This window comes from Cyprinus carpio, chromosome B9, assembly GCF_018340385.1.
Source record: "Cyprinus carpio isolate SPL01 chromosome B9, ASM1834038v1, whole genome shotgun sequence".
Lineage (NCBI taxonomy): Eukaryota > Metazoa > Chordata > Actinopteri > Cypriniformes > Cyprinidae > Cyprinus > Cyprinus carpio.
In genome coordinates, this window is record NC_056605.1 from 5545613 (window position 1) to 5563779 (window position 18167).

Below are 18167 nucleotides of genomic sequence, written 5' to 3' on the forward strand. Positions count from 1 at the left end.
TCATTAATATTATAATATCTGCATATATGAAATGCACTACAAGTGCACATTCAGTACAGTTAATATTGATATGCCAATGTATTCACAAAAAAAAGGTACAACAGTTCTAGTGCCAGGATACATGTCCAATACATACTTTGTTACTCCAAGCTATTTTAAAGAATACCATGGTAATATGTTACATATCCGAAAAGCCCTGGTATTTGCATGCTTTAAATAATTTATCATGGTATGTACATGGCAAATCAGAGCATTACTACTATACCATTGTTTCAAGAAACTTTTTGAAACCACATTCTAGGAAGCTATGAAATGTGTCTCTGCAACATCAGTTAATCTTTCATTTTTTGTTAATCATTCAGTGCTTTTTCCAGTTTAGTTCAGCCCGCTGACCAGATTGACTGACCTTTTTAAATGCGCAGCAGTAGTCTTGTTGAAATAATGATATATCGGCTTGCTGCCTGTGGATTAAAGCACATAAAGCGGTTACAGTGTGTGTTACAGAGCATGTATAATGTGTGTGTTTAAATCACTTCATCTCATTTAGACTGCTCCAGTCAGTTGTAAAGTCAGCATGAAACAACATTCACAGCCCATTTTACTTCCGTAATGTGATGTTTTTCCAAGAGAAGTATGAAACTCAAGGCAGGAAAGAGCGAGATGTCAAACTTTAGACATGTGCTAAATTATTGCTCGTAGGCAGATGTTTATTGCTAGAGAGATGGTTGTCTGTTGTGGATGTCTGTGTGTGTCTGAGATTTATGGTTCTTTGTTGAAAATAGGCCACAAGAGCCCTGAGGTGGTGACGGACTGCTCAGTCTGTGCTTACATGTAATCCTGAATCTTTATTCCTCAGCTCAGACACAGGGCTGAGACGGGCCAAACACAGAAGCCCAGTGCTGTTTGTTGACATCTCAGCAAACACAGGTCCTCTGCATTAATTTTAGGTCCATTTAAAAGGTCTGGATCAAAAACTTCTTCCCTAGTTCACCTAGACTGTAAAAATGTTTTCATGTCACAACCGTGAACTCGTTAACCTGCATTACATGGTCACAATTACAGTTGTGCTCATAAATTGACCATGGCCCTTGCAGAATATGCAAAATGTTAATAATTTTAACAAAATAAGAGGGATCATTAAAATTGCATGTTATTGTTTATTTAATACTGTCCTGAATAAGCTATGTCATATTACAGATGTTTGTATATTCTCCACGAGACAAAATAAAACCTGAATTTATAAAAATGACCCCGTTCAAAAGTTTACATACCCTTGAATCTTAATACTGTGTGTCGTTTCCTGGATGATCCACGACTGTTTTTCTGTGTTGTGATATTTGTTCATGAGTCCTGCATTGGTCCTGAGCAGTTAAAAAAAATCCCCGAGCTCCTGCACATTCTTTGGTTCTCCAACATTTTCTGCAGATTTGAACCCTTTCCAACATTGACTGTGTGGTTTTGAGATCCATCTTTTCAAACTGAGGGCAATTGAGGGACTTTTTGCCACTGAATAAAAAATAAAAAAGGTAATTGTGCCTTTATCTCACAATTATGACTTTTTTTTTCTTTCATAATTTTGAGAAAAAGCCATAATTGTGAGATATAAACTTGCAAGTGCAAGAAAAAAGTCTGAATTGCAAATTATGTCTATGCCAATAGCCTCATGGGCAGCGCGCGACATATAATGCAGTTGCGCTTTGAGTCTCGGCTCGCGGACCTTTCCAAATCCAGTCCTGTCTCTCCCACATCACTTCCTCTCAAGACTTAACTGTGCATTCAAAATAAAGGTCATAATGCCAAAAAAAATGTAATCTATAAAATAAATAAATAAATAATTGTGAGATGTAAACTTGCAGTTGTGAGAAAAAGTCAGAATTGTGAGATTTAAATTCATAATTCTGAAGAAAAAAGTCAGAATTGCAAGGAAAAAGTCAGAATTGTGAGATTTAAATTCATAATTCTGAGGAAAAAATGTCTGAATTTCAAGGAAAAAGTCAATATGTAAGAAATAAACTTGCAATTGTAAGAAAAAGTGAGAATTGTAACATTTAAACTCATAATTCTGAGAAAAAAAAAGTCAGAATTGTGATATAACTCAGAATTGTGAGAAAAAAAAGCAGAATTGTGAAATAGAAACTTGCAATTGTAAGAAAAAAGTCAGAAATCTAAGATATAAACTTGCAGTTGTAAGAAAAAAGTCAGAATTGTGAGATGTAAACTCACAATTACCTTTTCATATTTTTTATTCAGTGGCGGACGTGGGCTTCCAGTCCAGTGTGCCTCAGGTTTTTTTCTAACAGTGTCACTCACTGATCCTATCAGTCGATCAGTCGCTGATTGTTTTGTGATCCTGTCACGATGTAATTCCGGCTTTGCAAAGAGGCTGTTATTGAAGGCTTGGGTATTTAAAAACTACTTAGCCAATGACATCAAAGGTCATTAACATAGAACTCTTGAAGGTATAGTGGGTGAAGAATGATCATGAGAAACTACATACACATGGCGCAGAAACATAAATGCACTACAGGGAAAAATTACAGTGATAAAGAAGTTTAGGAAAAGCACCTGCTACAAAACTTTGCTTTGGAGGCCCACAGCGGAATGAAGTCGTCATGAAATATTTGAGTGATAATCTGTAGAAAGTTGTTGTGTTTCCATGTGAAGGAGCTCAATTCTCTCGTTTCATTAGCTTAATGGTTTAAATGAGCAGAAGGTGTGCTGTGAGAATCTGTTGATCGCTCCCACAGGTTCAGGTCACATCCGCTCTTTATTAAATGCGGAGACCAGGCTCGATGCACCATCTCCCGTGCAGCCCAGACTAATGGGCAGTCAGACAGAATCCAATTACTCCAGGACCCCGTTTACCCGCGCTCTCTGTGACTTGAGGACTGACAGATTCACACAGGCCTCTCTGTGGTGTCACACTGACTTGTCCTGAGGCAGGTTTTGATGTGGTTCCTGACAGAATTTTAATATGACCCTGTTTATTCACAACATTATGACTACACTCATTTCTCTCAGAGAGGCTCTCTGGCTCACCAGAAGAGGAATGTGAGTGTGTTTTTGTCATTCTGACAGCAGTCTAAGTGTGTGTTTGGCATTCTGGGAGTGCTAGAGGAGATCTCAGACCTTTAAAGCACAGCTGTGAGGGAGGAAACAGCAAATGCATTCAGGGCAGTCGAGTTCTGCTGTCTCTGTCACACTTCTTCCTAGATGAGATATTGAGGGAAATACTGTACACCCAGCAGAGTTACTGAGACACACAAGACAGCCTTATCACATACACACTTCCTCACATTGAGGCTGGGTATTTAACAGGCTGGACAAAGTAATGAACACAATGTATGTGGAACACTATAAGTTATTAAACAATACAGAACAAACAAATGAGGATTTATTAACATTATCCCTGTAAAGCCTACTGTATCATATCTGATACATGGTTTCTAAATTGTCAGTATGCCTTCTATGATTTGATTGTTAATTTATGCTTTTGTTGCAAGTAAAAGGTCCTTTTTCGGGTTGTGAGTCTTTTTGCTGTGAAATCTTTTATGCTTTAAACGTTAGAATAACTTTTATGCTGTTAATACTATTTCGAGATGAATACTTAGTGGACTGAAGCAGCTTAGATTTATTTGACTATGTCTAATTTATTATTAATATTAAAATGTATCAAATATCTGACCCTGGAGCACAAAACCAGTCTTAAGTCGCTGGGGTATATTTTTAGCAATAGCCAAAAAAACATTGTATGGGTCAAAATGATCGTACCGTAAATATATATAAAAATTATCCTATCGTAAATAAATCAAAACGTAATTTTTGATTAGTAATATACATTGTTAAGACCTTTATTTGGACAACTTTAAAGGTGATTTTCTCAGTATTTTGATTTTTTTTGCACCCTCAGATTCCAGATTTTCAAATAGCTGTATCTCAACCAAATATTGTCCTCCTAACAAACCATACATCAATGGAAAGCTTATTTATTCAGCTTTCAGATGATGTGAAAATTAAAAAAAATTGACACTTAAGACTGGTTTTGTGGTCCAGGGTCACATATGATCATCAGGTTTTTGAGGATCAATGTATTGCATTGCATTATCTGTTTTGCTGTCACAATAACAAAATGTAGAGTTTTGAGCATAAAATTAAGCATTTAAATGTCATCTTACTAAGACATTATTGTAAGATTGACAGCTGATATTTACATGCATTTTATGCTGTTATAAAGATCTCATTTATTAAAAATGGCAAACTATGAGAATTTTATCTCACTTTTTGACTATATAAATATCAGTCTCTGATCCAAATTACTTATGTTTTAGTTTGGGCCATTGAATAAAATTGTAGTGTCTTTACTCCTTAAACATGTGCTTCATGTTCTCACTATTATGCAATATGCGACAAAAACTTGATATATCAAATATTATACTAATAAAACACACATATGCAAACTAGATTTTGTCTAAAGTTTCAATAAACTTTTCCATTAAAAAATTATTTGCATTATTATTTCAAATGTCAGGCTTTACAGGGATAAAGGTTTTGATTTCCAGGTGACATGACAATACTTATTCTCAAGTTATTTATTTAAAGTTGGATTAATCCTCTTAAATGCCTAGGACGTCTGAAAAGGAACAGTTCGGTGTGTGTGTGTAGAGGCTTTCACACCACATAGTTCTTCTAGGAACTTAGTTCTAGGAACTATCCAGCAGGGTCGTTCCTCGAGAACCAGTTTCTCCATCTGGACGTTTTCCCTTTTTCCATTTTTACATGGCTTTTTAAAAATGCCAGGTTGCTGGTGTTGCGTATGAGTTTGGCCAATCAGCTACACTTACATCACTGGTAGTTCATATAGAACTGTTTTAGACCCTAATTTTGAAGTAGGAGCTAATTTAGTTCTTCCAAATGGAGTTCCTAGAACTTAAACCATTCCTACTTCCTGCGGTGCAAAAATGACAAAAAGCGGGGACTTCTGCCAATAGTTCTAGGAACTATGAAACGGTTCCTTCAGTGCAAATGAGCTTTATGTGTGGTTCTGGTAAACGATATTGGGACAAAATGTTCCCACAAAGATGGCAATATCCAAAATCCTTGTCCTCGTTGGGACATTTTTTGGTAGCCATGAGGAAACAAGATTAAAGCCTAAATCATAAATGAAGCTTTTTGAAAATCTAAAAATGCAGAAAGTTTTCTTTAAGGGGAAGTTTTAGGTGTAGGGTTGGTGTAGGGCAATACAGTTTGCACAGTATAAAAACCATTTCGCCTATGGAATGTCCCCATAAAACATGGAAACCCAACATGTGTGTGTGTGTGTGTGTGTGTGTGAGGGAGAGAAAGAAAAACTGAGCACAATAATAGAAAGACCTCCAGTGAATGTGCCCCTTGAGCACAACTGTGTGTTAGTATGTATGTTAATCCAGCACTGAATCAGCTGGTGACGACAGGTTGATAGCATTGCAAACCCCTCGGCCTTAACACAGCAACCCAACAACCCCCCCCTCCCCCCCCTTTTTTCTTTCTCTCTTCATTCAGTATTCCTCTTTCTATCACCCTTTTCCATTTAAAGGTGAAGTGTTTAAAACATCTAAAAAGCTAAGCAGGTTATCTTAAAATAACCCCAGCAGGTAGATGATTCTGTAGGTTTCATTGGTCATGTCAGTCACAGATATGAATGCTGAAACTCCTAACCCTAAACATAATGTTCAGTGTATCATTTGTGACTGTTTTAACTTTTCTTAACAGATGACTAGATGATAAAGCTGGCCAGTGAAATTGCTGCAAGGAGGGGTTTCTGGTTAAATTGGTTTGATGAAAAAAAAAAAATATATATATATATATATATTAGACATGTGTAAGTTGGATTCAGGATCGATTGATCAATGGCAATTGGGCACAGTGTGTTGAGAAACCTGAAAAAAAGTATATATTTTCTTGCAAATAATAATGCACTGAAAAAAAAAATACTTTGGACCAAAAAACAAATAAATTATATTTCATATTATAACATTTAATATAGAGACAAAAACAATCATACAAAGTAAAAAGATATTATAAAGGTATTATTATATTTATCATAAATTCCATACTTAATATATTTTCTATAGACATGAGCCAAAATGTTACTTAATGTCGGTCAATATAAGACATAAATTAGCTATAATATGAAACCAGAGTTTTCACTTAAGATAAAAGTAACATTTTGTTAGTCATTGTTTCATTTGGTTTACTTACTATACAGTAAATAAAGACAATTATTAAAATATGTAATATAATAACATTTTTATTGTGGTGTCTTTTTTTATAAATATGCATAATATTTTCTGCTGTGTACTAATAAATAGATAAAATAAAAACCACAATAATTTCTGCAATCAGTTTATGTTCTTTAATATTTAAACAGAGGTTCATATATAGGAAACCATTTATTATTATCACTATTAGACCAATATAAAAATGCACTTTAATTAAATGTTACAGTAGAGTAACATTTCACTTTTTTCAGTGTGTTAGTAGACTTTGAATTATCTTCATTTGTAGGCTTTTCTCTACAAATTCCAATAGTTTTTTTTTTCTGTCATTAATGCTGATTAATTTGATTAATGAATGGGTATATAGTGCAGTTCATTTGATTACATTTTTAATCAGTAGATTTTATAATTAGATTTATTAAAATGCACTAAAACTACCAGAATGAACTTGCATATCAATTTAAATCATTCAAAGTATGTTAATTACAAATTTGCTCTTGAGGGTTAGGCTTAGGGTTAGTAATGTAATTTAGCTGTAACCACTGGTACAGTACTTTGCAAGGCTAAAACCTGGTGTTTATCCAAGACTCCTTAGACTGGCATTGACTCTTCTAAACACTGTTGTGTCTGTGCAGGTGTTGCAGATGTACCTGCCGTTCTGTGGCATCGCCATCTCAAACGCCCAGCTGTTCGCTGCCTCCAGGAAAGAGTACGACAGGAGCAGGGTAAGAACACACTTACTTCAGCACTTCATTAAAACCCTATTATATCTCTGCACCCCTCCTACTGTAACAAGACTGCGCTGTGTGTGCGCTATAAATGTCATGTGGGTGTTTATTACATAGTACGTGTGTATCTGTCTATTGATCTTTTGCTTCCTACACACTCTGTTCCTACATCGAGAGGTTTTGAATCAAGAAGAGATGTGTGTGTGTGTGTGTGTGTGGCTGGGGAAGCATAAATCTGAGTTGTGGCGTCTTTACAGCGTCATCAACACATTTTAAATATCGATCACAGAAGAACATAATGCCAGAAAACAAGAATGAAGTAGAGAGAGAGAATGAAAAAGATGAAAGCATAAAGTGAGGGACCTTAAGTGATCATTCAGTGTATGCACTGATTGCTGGGAGTGATTTTAATGATACTTGCTCTGTTATCATGGGTGAACTTGAAGAGCCACTGTTGGCATCAAGCCAGTAACATAATTCATAGTAGAGGGAGTGTACTAAGAGAATGGTGCCTGCTGATAGAGTTGGTCTTTGCACACACTTGATGTTTTAGCAGCCAGTTCACTAAAGGAATTATGCAAATCAGGCATAACAGCGCAAAGACATCCAGGAAATAAAGGCTGAATTCATCTTACACAGTGTGCTTCCCCATCTTTCATGGCAGCTCCGAGTACTAGCTTTTGTAGTGTGCTTCAGATTACTACAATCTGGCATAGTTTGCTGAGACCCTTGTACACTTTAGTGTACTTTCAAAAAGCGCAATTATTATGGAAAGAATATATTTATTATATATTATATAAATAATATATTTAAAATACTTAGGTTATTGAATGTAATGTTTTCAGACAATTAATTGTGGTTTAATTTCAATTGAATTAAAAGGTAACACTTTACAATAAGGTTGTTAATTATATTTAATACATTAAGTAACATTAACAGTATTTATTAACCTTTGAATTAATCAATTTATTAATGAAATGTCTCCAACATACTTTGGTAAAAAAGTGTTGTCTTGTCAAAAACAGCTCTGTTCACAGCAAGCCGTTTCAGTGTTGTATATAATACAACATAATACACTAACACAATTTGAACATTGAAATGTGATATGAAGACACTACAGTTAAAATAATAATCAAGTACTTTACATGTGCTTTAATATGTTAGTCAACACATCAAAATAAGTGTACTTTAAAACATGCCAAAAAAATATTAATAGATAATGATTTTTTTTTTTTTAAAGTAAAGTTAAGTGTATTTTTTAATATACTTTAAGATTTTAAGTATACTATAAGTGCACATTCAGTGCAATTAACCACACTGCATTTTTAAAGGTTTGCCCATTTATACTGCTCTTTTCCATAATTTGCTCATGAATTAATTCATTGCTGCTGCCACAATCAATAGAAAAATACCCTCGGATCCTTTTTTTGAAAGTTTCTGTCTCCATTAATTATAACTGCATGGGGGAATATTTAAGAAAGAAAATAAAATGGGTTTTAAAATTAAAGTAGGTTGAGTATATGATGACAGATTTTATGAATTGTCCCTTTGAACATGCAGTTTAATAGAAAAAGAAACTTTACTCTAATTCCTGCTTTAGGGCCCTTGCAGAAACACACTGAATGCAATGCATATTTGTGAATGCAACACATGAATGCATTGATGCTTGTATTTTCGTTGCATTCATATACTTTTATTAAGTGTGTTTCCTGCCTTTCTCTGTTTCTCTGTGTTCATGTGTGCAGGCTCTTCTGGAGGTTGTGAACGATTTGTTCGAGGAGCAGACCGATTTGGAGAAGATCGTGAGGAAGATCATGCATCGAGCTCAGACGCTGCTGAAGTGTGAACGCTGCTCCGTCCAGCTGCTGGAGGACATCGAGTCTCCGGTGCGCTCTGATCCTCTTCCTCTCCGTCCCCTGCCTGCCGCAATCCCTCTAATCCTGCTCGCTTTAATGTCTCCTGCAGGTGGTGAAGTTCACCAAGTCCTTTGAGCTTCTGTCACCCAAGTGCAGCGCCGACATGGAGAACAGGTGCGACTAACGGCTGGTTAAACACACAGACACTTGTGAAAAAAATCTACGCATTAACACACACTTTCACACAAACAAACCTCTACTTTATATAACCTCAGAAAGGAGTTGAGACCCGGCAGTGCTGCTAGCGCTAATGAGGCCATTTCAGAGTGGTGGTGTTTGTTTGCTGTTAACTGCAGCAGGCGGCGTGTGCTGATGTGTTGCCCCCACAGTGACAACTGTTTCTCTGCTACGACCTCTAATACACACACACAGCCTGAGAGAGAGATGTCAGTCTCAGTGCCAGCAGGAGTGTTTGCTTGTGGCGTGTGTGTGTGTGTGTGTGTTTGAGCATTTTTAAAGGTGTCACATCCAGAGCTCTAAGTGCATCTCCATATTATGCAACCTAAAGATATTTATGAAGCAGTAATTAGCTCATTAACGGTTGCAGTGTATTTTAATGTTCAGTGTAAGATGGCCATTTTTTTAGATTTTGTGAACTACTGTGTGTTGAATTTTATTGTAGTATTTTGCAATTGTAGTCGGTAACTTGTGTATATTTGGTTGTAGAAGACTATTTGTGTTTAGTATAATTGTGTTGCAATCTGTGTTTACAGTGGATTTCCAGTGTAGGTTGAATGTCACCCTTGTGAAAAAGAAGTGCACTTAATAGTTTAATAGAATTGAATGTGCTTTTGTAGTGTACTACAAATCTTTAAAGTATACATAATGTAATTTTAATAAATTAAAATGCCACTTACTATAAGTGTACTTAAAGGTAGTATTCTTTCCTGACAGAACATTTCATGTTTTTAACACTTAAGTACTCGTTTAAAAAGTGCATTTTCTAAAAACCTTTTCTTTTAAAAATAATTTTATTTTAAACCATATTTATTTTTTTTGTTTTTTTAAGAAGTACACTTATTTTCATGTGTTAACTAACATACTAATGCACATGTAAAGTCTACAAGTGTTATTTTATATTACATTTAAAAGTAGTATATACTTTAAATGCACTTAATTGCAGCTTTATTTTTTACAAATGTGTAATTAAAATATTTTTCAATGCTTGACATACAAGATAATAAATATAAAAAACACTGAGGTAAATTTTAGTTTATAAGAAATGTTTGTCAGCACATTTGGTAGTACTCTATAATCATATTTAAAAAAAAAATAGAATTATGAATTATACAGACATATTTAAGTCCTACTTAAGTTGTTGGAATTTTTTTTAAAATTGTATTTAATATAAATTTAAACTATAATACATTTCCGTTTAAATGTAATTGCCATGCACATATGTATCTGCAAACTAAACATTAAATTCATTTTGTGAGTGAATCACCTTCCTCACCTTCAAGTTGTTTCAAACCCGTATGAGTTTCTTTATTCTATTGAACATAAAAGATTTTGAAGAATGTGGATAACCACGCTGTTGCTGGTAGCCATTGATTTCTATAGTATGTGAAAAAATAGTATGGAAATCAGTGGCTACCAGCAAATGTTTAGTCAGTTCAGTTCAGTACATGCTTTGTAGAATTTATAAAAATGCCAGTACACTCGTGTACAATGTGTTGGTGTTGTAGTTTATGCATACAGTGTTTTGAGGGGTTGTGATTAAAGGTCAGTGCTGTAGGGTCACGTGTGCATTAGCTCAGGGTTATGATGTTGTAGTTTGTGTGTGTGGTGTATATAACGGCAGTGCTGTAGTGTGTGCAGTGGGTCAGGGTCTGTTATCTGCAGCCCACACTCAGCTCTCCAGTATGTCCAGTACTCAGCACTAGTGGAGTCTCAAAACCCTGAGCTCAGCTCTTACAACAGCACACACCACAACAGAACATTACTGCAGGCACACACACACACACACACACACACACAGCTGCAGATCTGCAAGCACACAGCCATTGAGGAGCACAGGAATAAGAGCAAACATGTTCCTTTGTGCAAGATAGGTCTGTTGTTCGGGACTGTTTTGTGTAGCCAGTGACGACGAAGCACACAGGTTTGGAGATCTCAGTTGCCATATGGGAGCTTTCACACTACAATGTGTGTTCAGTCACACATATCATCTCATTCTCTGCACCTGTCTAATGTTCCAGCAGAGGTCTGTCTGGGGAGATCACACACCATCACCATCTGAACGCATGCATCGCTCAACCCACCCTCACCATCTGAGCAACAAAACATCACATGCAGTCAACTTCAACAGTCAACAGTCTGAGATATTAAAACCACAAATTATTTTCAAAATCAGCTCTCTACTGCGAGTAAATCACATGCACATGCCAATTCATTCTGTGCTAGGTGACATAATAATGTCTGTTGTTAGCCTTTGGCTGATAAATTTTTAAATTTCACTTGCCAGTGTTCAGTTCAACGCTTTTTTTCTTGTCAAAATAACTGGATTCATTTGGAATTATTCAGCTTGGAAGAACATTTTAATTAAAACTATGGAATCATGTACAGATATGATGTTTACAGATTTTTATCTACAGGTTTGTGATGTTATTTACCGATATTGAGGTTATCAGCTTGCATAACCTGCTTTCTGGAACACATCCATGGTGTTGTATGCAAGATGACACAGTGTTGTCTTCTCTTTTCTTCGTTAGTGCTGTTTAAAATGCCATGGCTGTCTAACCATTTGAGATATTTGACCTCCTTCATAGCTCTGTAAAGTAGACTATTCTGCGTAAAATTCAAATGGGTCAGAAATGATTTGTGGTCTGCGCCACATGCATATATGATTTGCTCTGCACTGTCCTGTCTCTGGAGCACACGTACAGTATGTACACTGCACTGCTTCACCTGACCCAAAACCAGCTTTCACAGGCAAGCATTCGCACCCTTGTGTAAAAGAAGTTTGCTAGAGACAGCGCAGGTTAATTCACACACTTTAACAGTGTTTATAGCTCCTAACAGGCTACGTGCCTTATGTACATCGGTATGAAGTTTTCCTATTGGTCACATTCTTGTTCCATAGGTTATAGTATGTTTTCGTTTCATTACAATTAACATAGTGGGTCCTATCATACACCTGGTGCAAGGAGCGGCACAAATGTTTTTGCTAGTTTCAGCCCGACACAGTTCTCATTTTCCCATCCTGCGCTGCATTGTTTAAATAGCAATTGCATTTGCGGCCATTTGTGCGAGCATGGGCGTGCTGGTTTAAAAAAGTGGTGTGTTCAGGTGCATTGTTGGTGCGTTGCTGTTTTGAGGAACTGAAATAGACTGCACCATAGACCAACTCAAAACTTGTCTAAAGTCTGGCACAATATTTTTTCTTTGTTATTTAAAGAGTGCGTTAGTAATATGCGCCTATAGGTGGGTGCAAAAAACTAGCAAGAACACGTACACTTTGCTTATTACACACACAGGGATGTGCAGGAGCACACAAACATTTTTAAAAATGAAAAATTACATTCCGCCATGTAAATAGCGAACTCGCCATGGCGCAAACGCAACTGGCTTTTAAAGGGGATGGGAGATGAGACTCTGATTGGTTTATTGCATGTTATGCCCAAAAAAAACACCCATTACTCATTAAGAGAATAGGAACAACCCGTTTCGACCATGCGCCGGGTGCGCCGAACGTTTTCCCGTCGTTAAACTATAAAAAGTGGATTCGGACACGCCCTGAGTGCACCTGTACCGTGCGCTTTAGACCATGTGCTTAGGTCGTTAAAATAGGGCCTCTTTGGAACACAATTTAAGATATTTTGGATGAAAACCGGGAGGCTTGAGACTGTCCCATAGACTGCCAAATAAATAACAGTGTCAAGGTCCAGAAAGTATGAAAGACAACGTCAGAATAGTCCATCTGTCATCAGTGGTTGAACTGTAACATTATGAAGTGACGAGAATACTTTTTGTACACGAAGAAAACTAAAATAACGACTTTATTCAACAAGTTGTCTCCTCTGTGTCTCCCCACATCACCGTAGTGCCATTTTGGAAAACACCTGCTGAACACAAACTGTGTACGCTCTTCTGTGTGAGCCATGCCACAAGGATACATTTTCTACATGAATTTACACTTTGATTTGAAAGAAAACAGCGCATCCTTGTGGCGCGGCTGACACAAAAACAGTATTCTCGTCGATTCATAATGTTACGGTTGAATCACTGATGACAGATGGACTATTCTGATGATGTCTTTCATACTTTCTGGACCTTGACACTGTTATTTATTTGGCAGTCTATGGGACAGTCTCAAGCCTCCCGGTTATCATCCAAAATATCTTAAATAAGTTTTTTACGGGTTTGAAAGGACATGGGGGTAAGTGATTAATGACAAAATTTTAATTTTGGGGTGGAGTATCTCTTTAAGTATTTTCTTTTATAGTATTTTATTTTCTTAATAAGTACTCTTTTTAAACGTATGCTGTAAAGTCTACTTTTCCAACTAATAAATAAACTCCAAATAACCAACTAATACTAGTACTTACCTTTTCTTTTTCTTATCTATCATATTCATTTAAAAAAAAAAAAAAAAAAAAACCCTGGCTACGTGTTCTGTACTAGACTAACTGAGACTTGTCATAGGCACTTGTATACCGTTGTTGTTCTCTTGTTGATCTGATTGTTTCTACTGTTCTCATTTGTAAGTCGCTTTGGATAAAAGCGTCTGCTAAATGATTAAATGTAAATGAAATGTAAATGTACTTTTCACAGGTGTATTTACTTAAAAAAATCTAGTTTTCTATAGTACACGACTTCACTCATTTATCACTAAAGGATTATACAAACACAAACTCGTAAAATATTGTTTAGAAACACAAGGTAATCGAATACAGACAAAAAATATGTCACAACGCTTCAAAGCGTTGCCATTATACAGCTTCAGTAATATATTACAGGGGATTTTCTCAGTTATGTGTGTTATTTAGTGATTTCATCCTCTTTGTTGGCTTCTCTTAAGGTACAGCTGAAGCCATTATGTAAGGATGATTTGTCCTCTGCTGCGCGTTGAAACAGCTCGGGGCTAAACGGGAGAGAGACGCAACTCTGCTGCTCACCCAGACGCACACAGACGCAACTCACAACAACACACATCTCGCGTGCACAGCTGCACCCCGCACAACACATTCACACGCTCCCATTCATCCCTCTGACTCCGACATTTCCTCCGACAGCAGCCCGCAGCGCCGTTAATCAAGTGTGATCTTTGGGGTGTGATCGAGAGTATGAGGGAAGATGTTTGATCAGACTCTCTCAGCCCAGAGCGCAAAAGCCTGAAATGTACCACGTGAGAGAGATTAAAAGAGAGAGAGGCTACATCAGGACTGTCTCTCCGGCTGCACGTGGGCGTTTATGAGATTCGGAGCGTTAACTTCTCATTGCTTTTGCAGGCTCCATAGAGCCTTATTAAAATGCAGAGGAAAGTTCGTTAGCTGTAAATTACTGGAGAGGGAATGAGAGTGCGAGCAGCAGCATGTGGACCTCAGCATCCGTCAGCTCTTCCTCGGGGCTGAGGCTCTTTTCACACTTTGTTCAATCGCTTGGTCAAAACTTGCATTTAATTTAACCTGCTTGTCCCCGCAGGTCTCTTTATACATTGTCATTTTGGGTCTGAACTGTCACGTAATTGAAGAGAAAGCTAACTTGAGTACTAACAGCAGGTGTTGACATGATAACATTGAAGCCCAAATGAGATCTGCAGACATTTTCACAGATTTTTAGGAGAAATCTGGTTAATTGAATGGATATAAAGCATGGTAAAATGTGTTAAATGGAGCTGAACCCCTTGTGAAAAAAAATAGCTTAATTGTATTGAATGTGCGCTTGTAGTGTACTTCATATCTTAAAAGTATTTTTTAAAAACTACTTGCAGATATTAATATATTCATGAGAATATTAATGAATACAAATGAAAACTTAAAGAGAGACACTTTCATGACTATATTTCTTTAGAGGGCTCACTTTGTAATAATGTCAAATTTAAGGTTTACTTCAAAGTTTTAAATTATGTTTTGATCACCTTTTGTCATTCTTTAAGTACACTTGATTTGATGTGTTGACTAACATACTAAAGCAAATGTAAAGTATTGTTGACTTTAATGTGTTATACTGTATTACATTCTAAGTTATATTTTACTAAATTAAAAATCCATCATTACAAACGTGTAACTACACATATTTAAATAAAAGTTACAATAGAAATGACATTAAAACCATAAATGTCTGTTAGTACATTTGGCTGTACAATGTAACCATATTTCAAAGACAGTAGAAATAATTATGAAATTACATAAGAAGATGTACTTAATTCCTAAGGAAAAAAAAACACTCTAAAGTTAAGATAAATGCGTTTAATATAAATATAAATGATGAAACACATTAGTTTAAGTGTAGTTAATATGCATTTAAGTGTCCAAAGCCATTACCTTTAGTTTAGAAAGTATATTTTTGTAAAGAATATTATTTTCACAGTGCATACTCATTTTAAAAGTATGCTGAATTGTACTTATTTTCACAAAGGGGCAGCTATGCTTTCTCAGTAAATCGAGATATTGTTTCATGTCCAAAGCACAAATGGTCTGCACACAAGTTTAATACTGTGGGGGTAGAGTTTAGATGTCATCTCTAAGCCAAAGTATGAGCAATAGTAATAGTACTGGTTGTCTTGGGTTTGTACATAGCAGCACATGTCACTACCTCTTTGTCTTATTCACAGTTTCAAGGACAGCATTGAAAAATCGTCCTATTCTGACTGGCTGATTAATAACAGCATTGCAGAGCTGGTCGCCTCCACTGGGCTTCCTGTGAATATCAGCGATGCCTACCAAGACCCACGCTTCGACGCTGAAGTAAGATCCCTAAACAGCAATAAATAATTGAATACAATTGGAATAGATCAATTAGTTCAGTACCTATAAAGGCAAACAGTTTTATAAGCTCATGCATGTGAATTTTGTTGGTAATCTAACCCATGATCTTGCTAATGCCATGAACTGCAGGAAAGAGCACAAAAATAAATAAATATATAAATAAATATAACCAGACAGCTAACAAATATGAATAAAATGTGTTGTTTGGGTCCTGATTTTCACTTACTGCACCTTTAAAGGTTTGCACTTTAATATACTCGAATTAAGATCATAACAGTCTTACCCAGAATTTTAACGTAATAAAAGGGCTAGTCTCAGTTTCACACTATATATTGTTGCAGTAATATACATTTTAACTGTATAATTGAGGGACTAGTCGAAATTGTATTATGTGGTAATGGACAGCATATTACAGATGCTACAGAAAGAGTTGTATTTAAGCCAGAATCTTCCTTTAAAGAGCATGATTAAAGATGAGAGAGACTTCTGCTCTGCTTAAAACCTTGGACCTCTGTCGGCTCTTGTGCATCTTCAAAATGCCAGAAGCACAAGATTATATAACACCGTTTCTTCAGATGATCTCATATTTTTGCTCACTTCTCCTAGTCAGATCATTTGGTTTTTGATATGGTGACAAGTGTTTGTTTGTAATGTCTTCAGGCAGATCAGTTCTCTGGCTTCCATATTAGATCTGTCCTGTGTGTGCCTATCTGGAACAGTAACCACCAAATCATAGGTAAGTTATCCAGTTAAGCGCTGTTGGTTCACTACAGATAGTATGTACTGATGTTCCCTGCTCCGCTGTGTTGTATTGTGTTGTGTGCTAGAGTTCAGTGATGTGTGTGAGAGAATGGAAGACAAATATATGTTTATATAGGATAATGTCTGTTTAAATGTATCCGTGTGTCACATCAGCATGTGTGTGTGTGTGTGTGTGTGTGCTTCTGCACAAGTGCACTGTGTGTGGGTGGATGTGTGTGTGTGTGTGTGTGTGTGTGTGTGTGTGTGTGTGTGTGTGTGGGAGGACTCTGTCAGGGACCGAAAGTCATTATATGCACAAACAGCCAGTAGAAGCAGAAGTCAAGGATGTCTTCATTCAAAAGATTTCTCTCTCCCGTTCTCACTCTCTTTTTTCGTCACTGCCATAGTTTCAGAACCAGGTTTCTTTTCTTTCAAATCATGTATAAACCCAGTGTGGAAACATTTCAGCACTATAAGGAGAGAAAAGATTTAATGCAGAAACCTCACAGTCCATAAATGAAAGATTTTATATCCATATAAATACTGTAGCTTTTTTAAGTCCTTGGGTATGTTTGGAATTGTATTCAGCATACTACTATTTTGGTAGTATGCAGTATATACTACAAAAGTTTTGTATGGATGAGATGCCCAGATGCCTGCTATAAACATGTGCACTACACAACCAAAGTGTACATGAAATAATATATAATAAACTAATAAATGAGAATGACAAGTGATATCAACCTGCTGCTTTGTAACATTTCATCCTTTACATTATATAAAACATTATAAACATTATATAAAATGAATAAATAAAGTATTTTTTCTTAATTGATTTATATAGCTGATAATAAATAAAATACTAAAAAATATATGGTCATAATTTAGTTTGAGAGCTATTAACTATGACTCTTGCCTGAATAAACTCCCAATTTGCTTCTTATTAATAGTTAGTAAGGTAGTTAATGTATGGGGTGGATTAATATATTGAAAATATTAATATAATTCAAATATGGTCATGCGGAATAAGGCATTAATATGTGCATAATAAGTACTAATAAACAACCAATATGTTAGTAATATGCATGATAATAAGCAACTAGTTAACAATTAGAATTGGTCCCTAAAATAAATTGTTACTAAAAATGTAATCTAAAAAAATCATATAATACTTAAGATTTATCCTAAAGTTTTATCTCAATCCCATTTCCACAGAATAAGTTTAAACTGCAAAAAAGAAAAGAAAAAAGGCTTTACAGAGCTAATAACATTTCCTGCTTTGTTATTATTCTTCATGCTAAATAACCATTTTAATGATATGGTGATAACTAGGCACCTCTTACTGTATCATGCAACATGTAATGAGGTCATGTGACAACACTGTATCATGCTACTGTTTAGAGCATTTATCATTGCCTAATGCTACTCTTTTACATGCTGTTTTTAAAATAGCCGGGGAGTGTTCTATATATACTATGCAGATGCAGTGAGCTGTGTAACTATATACTGAGATGATAACTGGACACCACTTCCAGTTTAGGATTACTTAAAATGATTTTCCCCCCCAGTCAGACACATATCAGTGGGTTTTCAGCCGAA

General features: G+C 35.9%; 1 protein-coding gene across 1 annotated transcript in view; it reads left to right on the forward strand.

The window, feature by feature from the left end:
* The window catches only part of LOC109097625 (dual 3',5'-cyclic-AMP and -GMP phosphodiesterase 11A), a 55505-nt gene that overhangs the window by 14539 nt on the left and 22799 nt on the right, over positions 1–18167 (forward strand). The window contains exons 3-7 of the mRNA XM_042730722.1: positions 6890–6979; positions 8728–8868; positions 8948–9012; positions 15674–15806; positions 16488–16563. Coding sequence (XP_042586656.1) covers positions 6890–6979; positions 8728–8868; positions 8948–9012; positions 15674–15806; positions 16488–16563 — 505 coding nt within the window. The remainder of the gene's footprint in view (positions 1–6889; positions 6980–8727; positions 8869–8947; positions 9013–15673; positions 15807–16487; positions 16564–18167) is intronic.